At 38.8% G+C, this 16,972-nt stretch overlaps 2 protein-coding genes across 2 annotated transcripts; both read right to left on the bottom strand.

Moving 5' to 3' along the window:
* Nucleotides 1-460: 460 nt before the first annotated feature.
* On the bottom strand, nt 461-5,173 carry LOC131795345 (uncharacterized). The gene is made up of 2 exons (XM_059112924.2): nt 4,493-5,173; nt 461-2,499 (listed from the first exon to the last, which is right to left on the bottom strand). Exons 1-2 carry the CDS (start codon nt 4,986-4,988, stop codon nt 1,661-1,663), a joined length of 1,335 nt encoding a protein of 444 aa, XP_058968907.2. The 5' UTR covers nt 4,989-5,173; the 3' UTR covers nt 461-1,660.
* Nucleotides 5,174-6,983: 1,810 nt separating this feature from the next.
* LOC131795276 (ceramide kinase-like) lies at nt 6,984-16,046 on the bottom strand. The gene is made up of 12 exons (XM_059112846.2): nt 15,924-16,046; nt 14,662-14,907; nt 14,308-14,436; nt 13,729-13,792; nt 13,224-13,369; nt 12,647-12,721; nt 11,557-11,734; nt 10,740-10,820; nt 10,325-10,389; nt 8,946-9,139; nt 8,605-8,834; nt 6,984-8,413 (listed from the first exon to the last, which is right to left on the bottom strand). Exons 1-12 carry the CDS (start codon nt 16,042-16,044, stop codon nt 8,326-8,328), a joined length of 1,617 nt encoding a protein of 538 aa, XP_058968829.2. The 5' UTR covers nt 16,045-16,046; the 3' UTR covers nt 6,984-8,325.
* Between the last annotated feature and the right edge of the window lie 926 nt (nt 16,047-16,972).

Here is a 16,972-nt window from a genome sequence, read left to right as displayed (position 1 = left end):
AATTGACCGAAATAATTCCCCCCTGGGAATTGATTTGTTTTCAGAATGTTATTTAGGTTCAGAATTACCACTGCTTGCTGATGAAAACTGCTATCAAGACTTCGATCTCTTAGTTTTAAAACTCCAAAGTTTCCCGAAATTCGTCCGCCATTGCTGATAAAGGGTCGGGCTAAAATTGCGTCTAACCCTTTAAACCCTAAGAGTGACCAGCATCTAATTTCTCCTAACAGGAATATCGTTGAATCATTTAGGAAGATCGTGAGAATAAAGGAAATGATCACCATCCTAAGAAGCTTTGATTGTTAAGTAAATTCTCCTTGCCAGGTACAAAGGAAATGTTTAAAGAAGAGTGAGGAGAATATAGATACTGATGTTATTTGGTTTTAGTTTTACGGCACCGAGTCAATTGAACAGAGCTTAACATACTTGAATCGAATCAACACAAACTCCAATCTCAGTATTCGTTTCATAATTCGTTTATTCATGTTTCCTCGATGTATTTACTTCATACAAGTAATCAATTTAACTTAAATGAAAGAGAGATAGAATTTAGAGAGAAACTTGCTGTAATCAGGAGCCCATCAATTGGAGCCTCTATCTTCCAAGAGGGCATCTGCGGGGTTAACCGTCAACCGTAAAACTTTAAGAAATTAACCGTTAGCCGCTGTAAATGTCCAAATTTTTAACCGTTAGCTGTAAAAGCCATCACCCAATTGGGACCCTCTTCCAAACGAAGCCTTGGAGTCATTCCTCACCCGAGTAGGGAGGCCCTCAGGGGAAGTTTCAGGTCCTAAGAACCAGTCACGACAGAGCTGCGACAATCCTACTGGTTTAGGTCAAACATACGTTCCCATGCACTGGTCAGTGAAATCAGTTCCTGAGACTCGCAGTTGACTAAACGGAAATATGATACATCTCGCTGGAAAAAGCTCAATTAAAACTAAATCTACTCGGGAAAGGGTTGACTGGAAGAATCAGTGGAGATAAAGGATCCCGTTGATGGGCTCCTGTGCAGAATTGCCTCCTGAAAACATCTTTGTGGTCAAAAGTGATATTTCACACTTTTAAAACGCATTTTTCAAAGTCACCCAGAAATACGCTGGGCGACGTCAAGATACAGGCACGTTATTTTTTCTAACTTATAAATGCTCTCACTCTGGTTCCTATTTTTTTAACCACATCTTTTGGATTTATTTTGCCTATTTCATGAGTAGCATTTGCTTCCCCTTAAAAGTGTTTACAAAAATGAACTAACCCTGAAGTTATTGTGGAGCTTAGTTGTCTCAAACATTATAACCTAATTGGACATTGCAATCAAATTTTTCATGTAAACAAATAATATTAAATAAATATTTTCAATTTTTTTAAGCGTTACAACCCCCTCATTAGGTATTTTCAGTTAATATAAGGTATTTGTTTCGTGCATGTGGGCTGTGGCTCATGAAACGTTTGATTCACAATAGTGAACATGCTCAAACGTACATTCTCACTTCCCAGGCTCCCACCCCTCCCCCCCTGAAAAAAATAAACTAGGCATTTTTTTGCCATGTTTGGACAACTCCGGAAAATGAAGATGGGTATGAATTGAAGCAAAATTGAACTTTTTAAAAATAATTTTGAAAAAAAAAAATAACAGGTATTTCTTTCTTCTATTTTGAAATTAACAATGGAAATTACTGTCCCATCCTGTGGTATTCCGCATCCGCGTAAAACAGAATTCTTTACTGGCTGAGAAATGTTGGATGCACTCGTCCCTAAGATACGGTTCCACGAACAAGCCTACCAATCCGGCCGTGAATCCTCCCACTGCGTTACCTATAGTTAGCAGTCCCAAGGCGAACTCTCTTTCCTCGGGCTTGGTATACCGCGCGACAGCATGGGGCGAGTGAAGGACAATCATGCCCGCAAAGAGCCCAAGAGTGGAACAGAGGGCAATCATTATCCAGATATACGGGACAAAATGGTACCAAGATTCGAACAGGAAAAACACCAGGTGTGACATCTCAAATGCTGCCAGAATCCACGTCCGATCGCACTTCAGGAAGTCAGTAGCTTCCGGGGGTAGACATGCAAAGACGAACAAATAACTCCTACCAATAAACTTACCGATTCTGTAGGAAAGCGAGTAGTAGAGGAAGTGGTCCCGTGGATGAATGTGCGATTTCGGGAAGGCGATTGTTGTCACCACGGACGAGTTAGACATGTACTCGGCAAAGAAACTAAAAAATAAAGGGATTATGAAAGGCAAGATTCTTGCACCGATTCTCAGCTTCTCGTCGCATCGTGGTCTTTGGGGGACTTCCGTGGTCTGTTCTGTATCTTCGTTCGTTGATCCTACGATGGAATATTCAACCCCTTCGTGTTCCGTCGGCTTGGCGTGTGCAGCAGTCACAATATATTCCTTGTCCAAAATTGCGTAGAAGACCAAGATGAGTACAGGTAAAGGAATTGTCATCATAATGGCGGTTTTGGGAGAGACACAACCCCACGTGGTCAGACCTAAAAAGAGAAAATGACGATATTTTCATATCACGCAATAGCGGGACTTGGTGATCATTAGAAGGAGAAATTAGAAGCTAATCACTCTAAGGGATCAAAGAATTTGATAAGTTTACGAGTCACAAGTACTGTATACGAGACATAACAAACGCCAACAGCATATTTCAGTAACCGTGCCTTTCGAAAACCATTGGACGTATTGATAATTTTGTTACCAACACCATCTCGTGTAATATATTTTTAAAACTTGATTTCTAGTAATTTTCCATAAAAAAACAATAAATCATTTTTCTTTTCTTTCCACATGGTAATGTAGATAGCATTGATGTTGATGTTTGAGTTATCATTATTTTGCATTTAAAAATGATTGGTCGGGATTGATGAGAATAACCTGTGATCAAAGGTCTCTTTAAGTACAGATGGTCCAAAAAAAGGGGGAAAAAAAAAAGAGACATAAGAGCGAGAGATGACAGTAACATTTGCTTGACAAGATTCGAGCAAAATTTTTCAAGAAGCGATTCGTTCGAAGGCTCGGCGTAAGTTTAACGAGCTTTGGGAAGAGAACAATCGAGATTTTCCAAGAGCCATTCAATTCAAACTTCTGATTCAGAGCGCTTTTCGATTGAAAGTCGTAAAACTAAAACCAAAAGTAATCACAACGTCTGTTTCATTTAAATTGCGAGCAAATGTTCTGTTTGTCTGTTTATAAACAATTTGGAATCGACGTGTGGCGCACAGGTTTATTACATAAAAAGAAAGAAATAAAAATATATTAGCGAGGAAAGGAAAAGCATTTTAAATTTGAGGAAGAGGGATTATTAGAATAAAGATGATTTTAAATTTAACAGCGTAAGGATGAGTCTCGGTGACAAAGCCACGCAACTAATATACAAGAAATTATGTGGTAGTCGATCAGTATCATTCATGATCAGTTTGCTCCAGGTCATGAGTGAGTGAGTCATGGAAAGCAAAAAAATTTACATGAATTGTTAAAAAAGGTTAGACGAGCCATCAGGATGTCTTGCTTGATGAAATACTTTCAACTTTAGTTCTGGATTGAGTTGCTAACAAATTTTCTCGATCCTAGCTTAGGAGTTGTTACAAAATATTTCCAAATTAAGAGGAAAACGTATTTTGTTTTTCGCGAGCTCACAATAAGATGACACGCGTCAAATACGAGAAGAAGGAAAAATCACTGAACCAAATCAATTAAAACAGCCATTTTTTTGAATAAGATATTACCAACAGTTGTTGACCGACGATTGTTTAGGCTTGAAATCACGAATTTAATACACTCTACCACCATGAGACCATTTAATTATGATTGAACACGCCTGTTTCCAAAATGGCTCGTTCCTTGAACAGTTTAACGATGAAAGGAAAACCGACGATCTTTTCTCAAAGGTGAAAGCGTCGTCTTAGTAAATCCGAAATTTTTGAAAATGTAGAATAATGAAATATGTACTATGATTTAAATTACTTAAAAGGGCAAACAATAGCTGGTACAAAGCAAAAACAGCTGGGATTAGCATTTTTGAGATTTTTTTTTTTTTACTGAAACTTCCCAAGCGAAAAATGCCAAGCGTCTACTTGAATAAACGAGAAACGCATTAGGTCAAGTGTGAAAGGGCCGAGCGAGCGGGAAAGGTGTGAATGCGCTTACAATATCTTTCTTGATGACAGAGCGAGTGGGCTGAAAATAAACAGCTGTTTCATTCGACGAAGTTTTATATTTGTGAAAAGAATATTTTATTTTCGCGTCTCTCGAAACATCGCGAACACGACGAAAAAACTCTTGTTTAGCGAGAATCTTGACGGTTAAAAATTCCAGTTTGTTGATATTAAATGAAATGGCTCTTACTGATCCTAACGCTTGAAAAAGTTAAATGAACGAGAATAGTCCGATCATGACTTCTAAATATGATAATGTTCAACGTAAAATTGATGAAATCTGAATGAAACAGAAGCAATGAACTGAGAATATTTAACTTACCTGTGTAATAAAGTGGAGAGATCAGCGAAGCTGTGCCAGTGCCAGCAACGAAAGAACTAATGGCAATCTGTGGATAAAACGAAGTCAAAGCAAGAAATACTATTTCAGAAACACCAGTAGCCATGGCGTTTAAAGCGATTCCCACAAGTTTCGCTCTCATATCTTCTACGAAGACGATCAGAGCCAGTCCCAAAGTCATACACAGAATGATGTACGAAGCTTTCACCAAGTACGGAATCTTCTGTATAAACCACGGCGCGAGTATTTTTGTAACCATCAATGGCGTCACGAAACATACTAGAATTGTAGATGTCGGAAGTTTTCGCCCGCTCAGGATATCTTCGGAGGCTGTATAGAGTAATTCTTGATTGAAAAAACTGAGAGTGCCGAAGATGAAGAAACAGAGCGTATTCAACCAGCTCGAGCTTGATTCAGATCGTCTACTACCAACATCGGGGCTGAAATAACAGAATATCTCTTTTATGCGACCCCACATGGTTTAAAACTTGGCTATTCAAAGTTTTCCAAGGTTAAACTCGCCAATGCCTTCGTTTTCACGGCATCGTCGCGGAAGACAACACGACCCTTCGGCGTCAGATCTAAAGCCAACGCGAAAACTATATCTTGTTCTTTTCTCCGCTTAAGTAAATTTAGCAAAATTTGAATTGCAGATGGTCGGCGGATGTCCGCCACAGGGAACTGATAACAATAGCTGCTCTCAAAACAAAGGTCATCTAATTTTGAATTGAAAAGAAAATTTGCGAAGACGCCTCCGATGTTGGCAGAAGTTTCCTAAGGGTAAAGGTTTGAAATTTGATAAAAATTTACAAGAAAAATGTTTCAATAAATTGGAATAAGAAAAATCAATGCTTAACTGTTAAAAATTAACTCATTAAAATTTACGCGGAAGCCCATCGAAAGCTAGAGGTTACCTTGGCGACTATCACATTACATAAGGGGCGATTGTTTTAAGATACAAAATTTTCCATATAATTTCGTACTATTTACTATACTGTACTATATTCTCGCGTTTTCACTTGCGCTTTAAGAAAGAATTATACCGTCCGAAAGCGAGAGAGGCATTCAATTTGGCAGATGTGAGTTTCGGTTTTAAATGAGCTATTAAATGAAAAACCAAAACAGATAGACGTCGACATGTAAATAACCATGGTGTGGCCAACCCTGAATAAATTAGATATTCAGTTGTCTGGAAGCCAATTCTATCCGATAATCTAAATCCCATCGTCTTAAGCGTGTAATATAGACAACCACTGCTCTAAATTGTTTAGAATTCTCCCCTTAAGAGGCGAACTTTAATTCTGCTAAATGTTTACAGATCTCCTGCTACGAGTAGTCTCTCTTAGCTTAGTAGGCCACCGCATGAAACAGGAAATGAAAATCGCTCCAGATTAATTAGTTGAACGGTTTTAGTAAGCAGCGCCGAGTTTTTTCTTTTCCAGCACACACTAGGAAGGTGGGTTAGCTCTAGGAGAGCGAAAACTACTAATTTTTGCGGTGAAACGAAAAATAATCGGGAATCAAAGGAGATTGTCAACTGGTGTGATTTCTTTCATAAGTTGCTGGTTCCGACATCAACAATGTAGAGACATTCAAAGAAACATGAGCTTAGAAACCAAAACAAAGACGAGAAAGACAATAAAAAAAAACAAAATTAGGCGAATTCAATAGTGGTGTCAAAAACCACTGTTGTGCCACGTCAGCGAGCAAGCGAGCGACAAAACTCCTCGCAGATTTTCAACTTACAGGTGATAAACAGAGATCTTAAAACAAGACAAAAACAAACTGACGTTTCGAATACGTCTCTGCTTTCGTATATTCCAAATCTCACTACGGATTATTTTCAGTATCTGAGCAACTGCGCTCCCCTCACCTAACCTCACATCACCCCTAGCTTGTTATCAGTTGATTGTTATACGGCTAGGGGAGGAGTACGTGCGCAGTTTGCTCAGATACTAACATTGATCTTCGATCCGTCATAACAATTTCTCCTGGAGGAAAAAAATGCGCAAAGTTACACGCCACCAAAAAAACCAAATTATTGTCAAACGGAACAATACTCCTGTGAAAATCAAGTGTTTATATTACTCAGACTCCCTCAAAATAATACGAATAACCTTTCATATATCATGCTTCTGAATAAATTAACAAGATGGAATATTTCCAAAGTTGCTTCTTTTTTTAATATGTTCGGCAAAATTTAACTCGAAGCAGAACCGTAAAAATTTTTTTCTCGCAAGACAAAACATCTAAATCACCAATCCACAAAGTCAAATTCCCGCAGAATATTTGAATAAATGACAAGTGGGTGCCAGCCCCTTTATTAACTCAACATTAATCTTAAGTCATCTGGATGACTGTTGTCAAGTTAGGGGAGGGGTAGGTGCGTAGTTGCTCAGATACTAGAATTGATCCAGATTTTTCATACCCTACGAAAACAGCAACCTCGAATGAATAAACACAAACACAAAAATGAATCCAACTCAGACATCACACCTTTATCACAAAAAAGACACTGCAACTAATTTTAAGTCGGAAGAGTTGTTGTCTTCAGAGCCCCTCGGTTCAGAAATCCACTGAGGAGCTTTGGTTAACTAACTTGTAAACCTACACTATATCTTTTAAAAATATTTTTTTGAATGATAAACTAATACTTACTGACATTCGAAAGAAATTAAGTCATTCAGAGCCAGACCAGACTGTTCATGCAATTCCGACCAGCGGAAAATAAGTGTCTGACATGCGTATTACATTTCGTTAAAGACATAAGGAGATGTGAGCTATGCTGCTTAGTTAAAAGCACCGTAAATGAAATAAATTTGAACGCAAATCAAAACAAAGTATTTCCCACCCAAGGAGACGTCTGCCCTTAGAACAGCGCAAATAGAACGTAACTGGTAAATATGTTTCGCTCTAACGACTGGGTCAATTTCGTCACAGAACGAAATTTACAATAGGCGTCAAAACCAAAGGGTTTCCATGGTTACAATAGAGAGTTTTCGATCTACGTTTGGTGTGTTCACCACAAACGTCAAACTGCAGTCACTGGTTTGTGGTTAGAAGTTATCAGTTTTGAGACTTTCAGCTTTTTAGATCGAAGTCGGCCTTCAACCGGAAAAAATCAACATGTGCGCCGACATCTTGAATCACACAAAGGATGAGGGTCATTCATTTCAAACACAAAATGCGGCCAAAAGATTGGTTTCCTAGCGTCCCAAACGGATTGGTTATATATTCATAGGACATACGCGATAACTTTTGAACAGGAAGGGAAAAATGATCGACGGAGTTCAAACGTGGACGGCAAACGACGAACGTGACCGCTGGAGTCTGGTCACGTAAGACCTAGACGTTTGCGGTCACACATACTCAGATACAAACGTGGATCTAAAGATCCCTAATAGCAGCGGTTATCGGTGATCTACCACAGACTGCAAGACTTCTCACCGCCGTCTGCTTAGCTTGTAGATAGGCTCGCATGTTTGCGGTTGGCCTTACAGCACAACAGTCGCCTATTAAAGCATCGACAGCCGCTCATGCAAAATGTTACTGAAACCCCTGGAAGGCCTGGGAACTACCTTTGAATAATTACTATTTTGAATGGTTTAGAAAACTAGTCAACCAATCACATGATGCAAAATGAAAATTTAAATGCAGAGCGGGCATTATAAGCTCAAGTTAGCCATGCAGCTAATAAATTAGAATACAGGATTCGCTGCCAGTTATGTACCAAGGAAGGGCATTACCAGCTTCTAAGCCCTAGAGAATCGTGGAACAAGATAACAGCCTCTAAAAGTCTGAAGTTTAAGCTAAATTCAACGTCTTCTACAAACTGTGCACGATGGAGTATCGTCACATTCTTCAATTCCTCGGGCAAATAAGCGAATAAGATGGCGATGCACCCTGAAAACAAAGAGATAAGTGTAGAAATAAGTTCAGGATCTCAAGGAACAAATGATGGTTGATTGGGAAATCACAGTGTTGACCCTGTAACTCACATGAGTGACCAGGACAGAATTTTCTTTAAAATACCAATACAATATCAAGCAGACAAGCGATAGAAATAATCGTAGATAAAAGAAACAGGTTCGTACTTTACGTGTATGGCAGAATGTGTAACCAACTCTCCATCCACGTTCCAAACGCTCCTGGCGCGGGGTCGTGGCGTCACTGATGATGTTTTTGCGGCCAGCCGCTCTTCGTCATCATCTCTAGTTCCAGTCTCTTCACTGCCGTCGTTTTCGTCACCAGTCTCACTGTCCTCACATAGAGGCCGGAAGTAAAACTCCCGCACGCGATGAATTTCCACGAAATCGAAGTTAAACTAATTGCGAGAGAAGAAAAACCACAAAATAATCAATAATTATTGCTGATCTAAAAAAATGAAAACAAGCGACAATGAGCAAAAGAAAGCAAATAGAATTTCAATATTAACCTGATCTGCCCTGGAAGAGATTCTGATCATATGTCTAAGGTACTGTAGGCGTGATGTATGTCGAACAAGAATGAGATCCAAACAGCCGTCAGCTAGGTGAGCACTAGGAGAAAGACCTTCGGGACTCTTGGCGCATGCGCATGAAATATTTGCACCAATGACACTGATGAAGCGACCTTTAATGGAACGCCAACCTGGAGAGAAAGCAGAATCATAGTCAACAGCACAATTTTTTTTTCTTTGTCGTACACTCAAGCATACGGATTAACAGCCTTCTTTGTATTGCGATCGAGGAAGAAAAATCCATCGCAAGTTCGCCCTTCTACCCATTCGCCCCCAGGAGGTCAAGTTCACTCTATCATTACCCTAGGCGATGAACGGGTAAAGGTGGGGGCAACCTTGTTATATTTGATGGGGCGAACTCGTGACTGGGGGGCAAATAATTAAGGACGAGCTTGCAATGGAGCGCAACTTCCTGATATCAGCCATCATTATGCAACCGTCTTTCTGGTCGCAAAGGACGCTTCCAACATATTCTGAGCTTGGAGCTATGAAGGAAGGGTCTCACATATGATCCTTGAACATGGCTTGACTTGCTTTTCCACGTTTTCCCGCCCTAGAGGCCGGTTACCTGTGTTTGAGATTAATCGAAAACATTCGCGCTGCCTTCTCAACCAATCAGGTGCAAAATTTAAACCAATCGTGACTTGGTCTTCCGCGTTTTCCGCCCCTCGAGCCAATGTTCGTGATTCGCTTAAAAAACTCGTGTCACCCATTCAGCCAATCAGGAACAAAACTTAAACCAATTGTGACTTGTCTTCCGCGTTTTCCCGCCCTTTGGGCCGGTCACCGTTGTTCTTTTGCCTAAAAATCTTGCACCACCCTCTCAATCAATCAGCTGCATCGGTCATTTGCGTTTTCCCACACTTGTTTAGCATTTGCTCGGTGCTAAACATTCCAAACACGAAATCTGAAGGGGCAAATTAATGTTATAATCGTGACAAAACGAAAACATCTTTCTTTATTAGACGAGTGAACTTAAAATTAACCATTTCTCTTTTAGCCCTGTTCGACCGAGTGTAGTAATAGAAAAGAAAAATATAATAGCGAGCCAGTGAAGAAAATCAAGGTAAAACCACACAAATTGCCTGAAGCACGAAAAAACGCGGGTCATGAGCTCGTGATCGGTTTTAGGTTTCCATTTGATTGGTTGAGAGCCTAGCGCGGATTTTCTGGAGCAATCATAGACCGTAGTGCAGAAAACAGCACTCGCACCCAGACCTTTCCATCCGGAGGCCAGCGTGCCAATCACCTTGTCTCCTTGGTAATAAAAAATATGTAAAAAATTTCAATTATCAGTTCATTTAGAAATAACCAACCTGTTGTGGACTGTTGAAGGTCACGTTGCTGACCTGAGTCACAAAAATCACTACAAACACGGCAGCTGAGGAAAAATAAAAAACAAATATAAATAAGTAAGGAAAGAATCGTCAATTGCGAGAAATAAAATCACAACTTAAGACTTAAGATAGGCGACGTTAGCTCTTCAATTAACAAGATAATTTGGTGTTTTCAATTGATTTGATGATGAAAATTAGCCACATTTCGCTCTGATGGCGAGATAACACTCCAAAAGACAGCTTTAGGAACTCTTTACGGAGGTCAATGATGAAACCAAATTATCTTGTTTGACCCTTTCCCTCCCCTCCCCTCCCCCCCTTTCACACGCACACAGAGATCATAAAACGACACAAAACGATCAGTAGCTCATAAAAAGGTTTAAAGCTCACTTACCCAGACCGACATCTGGTTCTGTCTCGTGGCGCATGCTCTGTATTTTGAGCCGGTAGAAAAGTAACTGCACCATCATAGCCCCTGTGCGGAGAAAAATTGAATCAGAAAAATTTACATCTAAGTACAATTTATGGACAAACTTTCAAGTGAGAGTGAAAAGGAATCCTGTATTGGATTGGTTTGCTTCACTCCGTCCTGTGATTGGTCTTAAAATCTCGCGCAAACTTCTCAATCAATCAGGTACAAAGTTAAAACCATGTGCACCTCGGTCATTTGCGTTTTTCCGCCCATGAGGCCACTTACCTGTGTTCTTGATTGGTCTAAAAATGTCACACCACCCTCTCAACCAATCAGGGGGAAAAACTAAAACCAAGTGCGGCTCGATTATTAGCGTTTTCCCGCGCTTTAGGTATAAGATTTTCCCGCCCTTACAAGTTCTTACTTTGAGTTCCCATTGGTTCTTTCAGATGCTGAGCTTTATTCGGATTGAAAGGGGTAAGTTTCAGAGCGAATGGCGGAGGGCACACGCTCGATACGTCAGCTTAGAAACTCTTTACGGTGGCCAATTTACGTTATGAACTGAGTTGATAAAACCAAATTACTTGGTCCTGACTGGCGTTGCTCACAGCTGCTTTAGTTTGCATCTGATTGGTTGAGAAGATGGCGCAAGAAAATTAATAATTACTTTACCATAAGAACCCTGGGAACCGAAACCATCGCTAGACTTGAAAGAAACACACATTTCCAGCAAACCCTGCGATCAGATGGAAACTTAAGGGTGCATTAAACACAGTTTGAAGAAATCCGTTTGAATTACCGGTTTGTCATGAATTTTTTAAAGCCAGAAAGGTCATAACGTTTAGGACCCATCCAGCGAAGTTTCTCACTATCCTGCATGACGTCACCAAAGAATCCATATGCTGCCATGACAACACTGTAACGTAATATTTCATTCTTTCGTTTGACTGAGCAGACATCGAGCGGCTGAAGGTCACCTGGAAAGATGAAAAAACAGCAAGTAAACCATAGTGGGCGGAGGGGGAGTGGTATCTGGGTGTCCACATTGTCTGACACCAAAGTTATTGTGAAGCCAGGATCATAAGTTACAACTCAATAGGAATTATTAAGAATATACTTGTCTCAAAATGTTCCTTAGCTTATTTAGGCAATAGCGGGAAAAGACATTTCAGAGATTTCTTTGTCAAAGTGTATCTGAAATCAGCCCCTGCAGTGAGTAGTCAATTATTTCACTCATTTTTCTGTCAGTCATTAAGTCAATTGGATGGTTAATCTGATAGTCAGACATTCAGTTAGTCTGTCAGTCAGTTCATCTGTCAGTCAGTCAATCATTAAATCAGTCAGTCTACCAGTCCATCAGTCATTCAATTGGTCAGTCACTAAGTGAGTAACTCAGTGAGTCAGTCAGTCAGTGGTCAATTAGTCAGTCAGTCACTCAGCTAGTCTGTTGACAGTCAGTCAGTCAGTTGTCACTTAGTCATCAGTCAGTCAGTCAGTTGGACAATCACTCTTTGGTGTGTCCCTAGTTCTACTAGTCAACCCCTTTGTCAGACTGTTATCATTCTACCAGTAGGTCAGTCAGTCACATTGTCAGTCAGCCAGTCATCAGTCTGTCAGTTGGTCATTAGCTATCATGTGAACACTAAGTTAGCCTGTCGATAACTTAGCTATTCATATTAGCTATTTCTCTGTGTGACCCTTGGTCAGCCTGTCAATCCCTTCTCAGTCTGTTATCAATCAAAGAGACTTTTATCATACACCATCAGACAGCTGTATGACCATCATGTAAGTCAAACAGTCACCACACATTCATTTGAATAGCCTCCAGTTTTCATAACTTCCAACTTTGGAATTTATGGTTTCTACAGAAAAATGCCTCTTCCACTGACCTAAAATTATATGCAGGGCTGAAGTAATAGGATCATTATTTCCAGTTGTGCAGAAAGCAATAGCATCTGTTGACCCTATGATAAAATATAGAAATACAAAAATTTTACAAAACTAATAAAAACAGAAAAACAACACTTAAACAACTTCAAGTGTCAATAGTGCAGATCTCTTATTGGCTCACTTTTCTCAATGCCTCAACCCTTTAACTCTCATGAGTGACCAAGACAGAACTTCTCCTTACAATATTAATACAATATCAACCAGATTAGTGATGAGAAGAAATAGTAATATCAATTTGGGGATAATTAGTTGATCCAATACTAAATTCCCTGAACTAACTTTATAAGAATTGTGTGGTTGACAGCAAGGAGGGTTTAACTTACTCCCTGGTGGGGAAATGCTTGTGCCACAGTAGTGATAATGAAGACCAACTTGTACGCTAATTTATCTAATGCTGTAGATGATTTTAGGGATAAATTCTTATCCTGACCTCTCAATCTTGGGTTCAATGCATTGATTCATGAGTCACCTTGTCTGTCATGATCAATTACAGCAACTGGAAGATATTTGACTCACCTGCAGGTATGATACCTATGGGAATATTTAGTGGTACAGGTTGGAAGTTATGAGATGTTGAATCCAACATGGCATCTTGTTGAGCTCGAAACAAAAGTCCGTTCAAGACTTCATGGAACATACCATCTCCACCAACAGAGATGACACTAAAAAAAACATTGGAGCAAATTAATCATAATTCATGGTTTCTCTAAAAACAAAATATAAACAAGAACTTCTGAGGGGTGTTATTTTTTACCAAGTACTTCCTTCAATTGAAATTCAAAAAACATTTTATGATTTCCCTAGTGTGAGAAAATACACCATATTTACTTTAACTTGCTTTAAAAACCCTAACCTAATGCAAGGTAGAACACAACTCTGTACCCTGTAACCTTGTAAAGAACAGTGGTGAAGCTTAGGATAGAAACCTAACCTGGAAGCTTGTGACATGACCATAGTAGTTTTATTTAATTTGGCTTAAAATCTTTTTTCATTTTTTTCAGTTATTACGTATTACACTTACCCATCAATTTTCTCCAATCCCTCTTTTAAAAGGTAATCTTTTGCATGATTTGCTCTCTGAGTAACTGAATAAAACAACAAGTAAAATATTATAGAATCATGATCAATTGTTATTTTCATTGTTCTCATTTCGTTATTATCATCACCATTATTGTTATCATCAGTATTATTAATATGATCATTATTATAAGGCCTTTGACTTTAAGAGAGACTGGTCTCTAATTTATCATTATCAGTATCACCCTTGAAACAATTGGAAAAGTCATGAGAATATCAGAAATGATCACCAATCTAAGAAGTTCCTGATTGTCAAATGATTTCTCCTTGTCAGTATCATAGGAAATGTAGAGAGAACAGTAAGGACAATTTGATTACCAATGTTGAGGTGTTAATCATTAGAAATGAGTACAAGCAACTACACCTGTAAAACTTCAGTCTACAAAAAGACACAACATATGCTACTGGTTTGTATGCGGGGTTAATACTAATCAAAAATGCGATTTAAAAGTATTCAAATAATTCTATACATACTACTTTAGTGCAAAGGAATTGCACATTCTACACTTTGCTATATACTCACCTATTAAATCAACCTTGATGTTGGCTAGTTCAAATAATGGTTGCACCTGCTCTGTGTATATTTTACGACCTAATTTTCTTCCCCCAATTGGATTGATAAAAACCAGTAATCTTTTGGGCCTGTTAAAACCTGCATAGAGAGATTTGAAAAAAATTGAAATTTATATCAACTTAAATATGGTAATAAACCCCTTTTAAAAAAAAACATTTGCTCTTGATTCCCTTTGGAAAAAGGGACAATAAGAATGATGGACACTGAGAAAGACTGTAAACAACTCTGTAGGGAAATTACATTTCATGATCAACAGTTATAATAATTTTAGAGCCTATTAATTTTAATACAGCTCATGAATACCTGAAAGAATGCTCTGTATACTATCAATCCATTCTTCACACAAACATTCATCATGGCAGTCGAACACAAACACTTTCTCTCTCCATTTGTGTTTCCTTGTTCTCTTGACAGCATAAACACAGAATGAGGAACTTTTAAATGAAGCTAACTCAATTTCTCCTTCTGTGGACTGCACAGTCTTTATTTTATGAGGCACAACTGCAAAGACCTCAGACAAAGATAAGGTCTTCTTGAAAAAGGCATTACCTGAAAAACAAATATCCTATGACCTCAATCAAAGCTACTTAATCATTGATAAAATCATAACCAATGACACTGAAATGCCAGTACTGTTACCAACATTAGTCATACAAAACCAACCAAGCATTATTATTACAGGAAACTTCCAGAGATTCCTTCTCATTTCATTAGTACTAGTACATGATCTTATCTAATATTATTAGCAGGCAAAGACGTCAGAGAAGTCTGATTTAATCAATACTGTATTTCTTGTCATCGCATTAATCAGTTTTGTGTGTGTGACTTTTAATAAGCAACAGTAGGTGCCCTGAAGTATAAAAGCCCACGTCTTGTGAGACATTTTGGAATCTTATGGACTGACTAGAGACATTAAGAGTGGAGGCAGACTTTTACTGATACTAAAAACAAACTGATTCACGCAAAAAAATTTTCTGTATGTTCACTAAGAACTATTTTTTTAATACTCAACTCTTGAGATGCAAAACCCGATCCCAAAAATATTCCAGTACAATGCTATAGTCAGACATACATTCGAGATAATCTTATTGATATTGGGATAAGTCCTTGCAAGTCGAGCTATCACCATGGAAAGCGTTTTTTTTAATATAGCGACATTACTTCATATTACGTAGCATTAAAATAGGTTCATTGCAATTTCCTCTGAGGTGAAAAACTAGGACAAACTTAGTTAATGATCGTATCGTCAAAATCGGCAAAAAGTAAATAACAATCAGATTTGTTTATTTTCATGAACTAAGTCCATTGAACGCAACTTGAATTCGAACTCGCATCGACGTTTTAACAGGAAATCTCCTCAGTGCGCAAAACCATTTGATTCATACAGAGTTTAATATTGTGAAATCATCATCACCATATGGGCGAACGAGGAACTTAAAGATATAAACTAATCGATTTTGCAATCAATCAGCACAGCTGAATCGCGCGATGAAGCTTGAAAAAAAAATTATGATCTTCAGATTACAACAGACACACGCGATGAAAACATTTCAAGATTTTCTCACCAAGTCCAGATTCTTCTATACCCACATGTCCCCATGAAATAGATGTGCCTGATAAAATAACGTCAAAGGACTTGCCGTCAACATCTAACACTGACCGCAACAAAACACAGCCGTCCGCCATGTTTATTTCTTTCTCTGAAGAAAAGGAACTAGTTTCCAGTTCTTCAGGTTAAGCCGGTACAGGAAGGTGAGCTACGTAAGAGGGCGGGTGGAGTGGATGGGGGAAATATAGCTGTTACGGATCAGTTAGCGAAAAAAAAATTAAAGGAAAAAAATGGAAAAACGTCTATGAGTGTGATTCTAACTGGGCATTTATATTTTGTACGGTTTCCTATTTGATTTCTTAAGCTCCTTGTTCCTGACCGGGTTAAAATCTTTGTACAACAAAACATGCTATGATCTGGGGAGATTTGACGTTTGCGTTGTCCGGTGGAAAACGCGCCACTCGGATGTATTTGAAGGAGGGTGGGGAGAGGGAATCTAGAAACAACTCGAAACCACTGCTCTTAATCTGTTGAGATCTTAATTTCCGGCTCATTTTCTAACTTTTCCACAGCTCTAATTCTGCTTGATCATGTATTTGAACGGGACTCAAGAAGGACCTGCTGAACATAGTTTAAGCCGAGATGGGTGTGCGAGTTTAGAGAAAATCTAGGTGGATGTCGGGCAAACTTCTTAAGTAGAAGGAGAACTGGGAATTAATTGAAGATAACTTTTAATTTCCTACATTAAATTAAATATTTCGTCAACCAAAATGAACACGCAATTTTCAACCATAATTTGGTGGCGGATCACTTGATGGTGAAATCTTAATTAGACTATTTTCCGACTCAAGGGCCGCCGGGGGTGAAAAACATATCCTTTGACACAGCATACTTGCTATAACCTTGGTGGCGCATTTTTAGATGTTTTCTTTGAAGCAGGTCAACCGTGGGGTATATCTAGCTTATATTTCACATGCTGAGGGACTAAGATCAAGAGTTATCCCGAGTAGGACGTGAAATTTGCTGGTACTTCCTTTCACCGGGCAACATTGGCTTGATAATTGA

The sequence above is a fragment of the Pocillopora verrucosa genome, chromosome 11, assembly GCF_036669915.1.
Source record: "Pocillopora verrucosa isolate sample1 chromosome 11, ASM3666991v2, whole genome shotgun sequence".
Classification (NCBI taxonomy): domain Eukaryota; kingdom Metazoa; phylum Cnidaria; class Anthozoa; order Scleractinia; family Pocilloporidae; genus Pocillopora; species Pocillopora verrucosa.
This window is presented reverse-complemented; position numbering and strand designations above follow the sequence as displayed.

Bases quoted from the DNA above. Each gene is read 5' to 3' on its own strand.
- LOC131795345 (XM_059112924.2), bottom strand. From the start codon at position 4,988: ATGTGGGGTCGCATAAAAGAGATATTCTGTTATTTCAGCCCCGATGTT. The intron at 2,500-4,492 runs GTAAGTTAAATA...TTCTCTTTTTAG, and splicing joins CTCTCCACTTTATTACACAG to GTCTGACCACGTGGGGTTGT.
- LOC131795276 (XM_059112846.2), bottom strand. From the start codon at position 16,044: ATGGCGGACGGCTGTGTTTTGTTGCGGTCAGTGTTAGATGTTGACGGC. The intron at 13,793-14,307 runs GTGAGTATATAG...TGTTTTATTCAG, and splicing joins CATCAAGGTTGATTTAATAG to TTACTCAGAGAGCAAATCAT. The intron at 13,370-13,728 runs GTAAGTGTAATA...TGTTTTTTTTAG, and splicing joins GGATTGGAGAAAATTGATGG to TGTCATCTCTGTTGGTGGAG.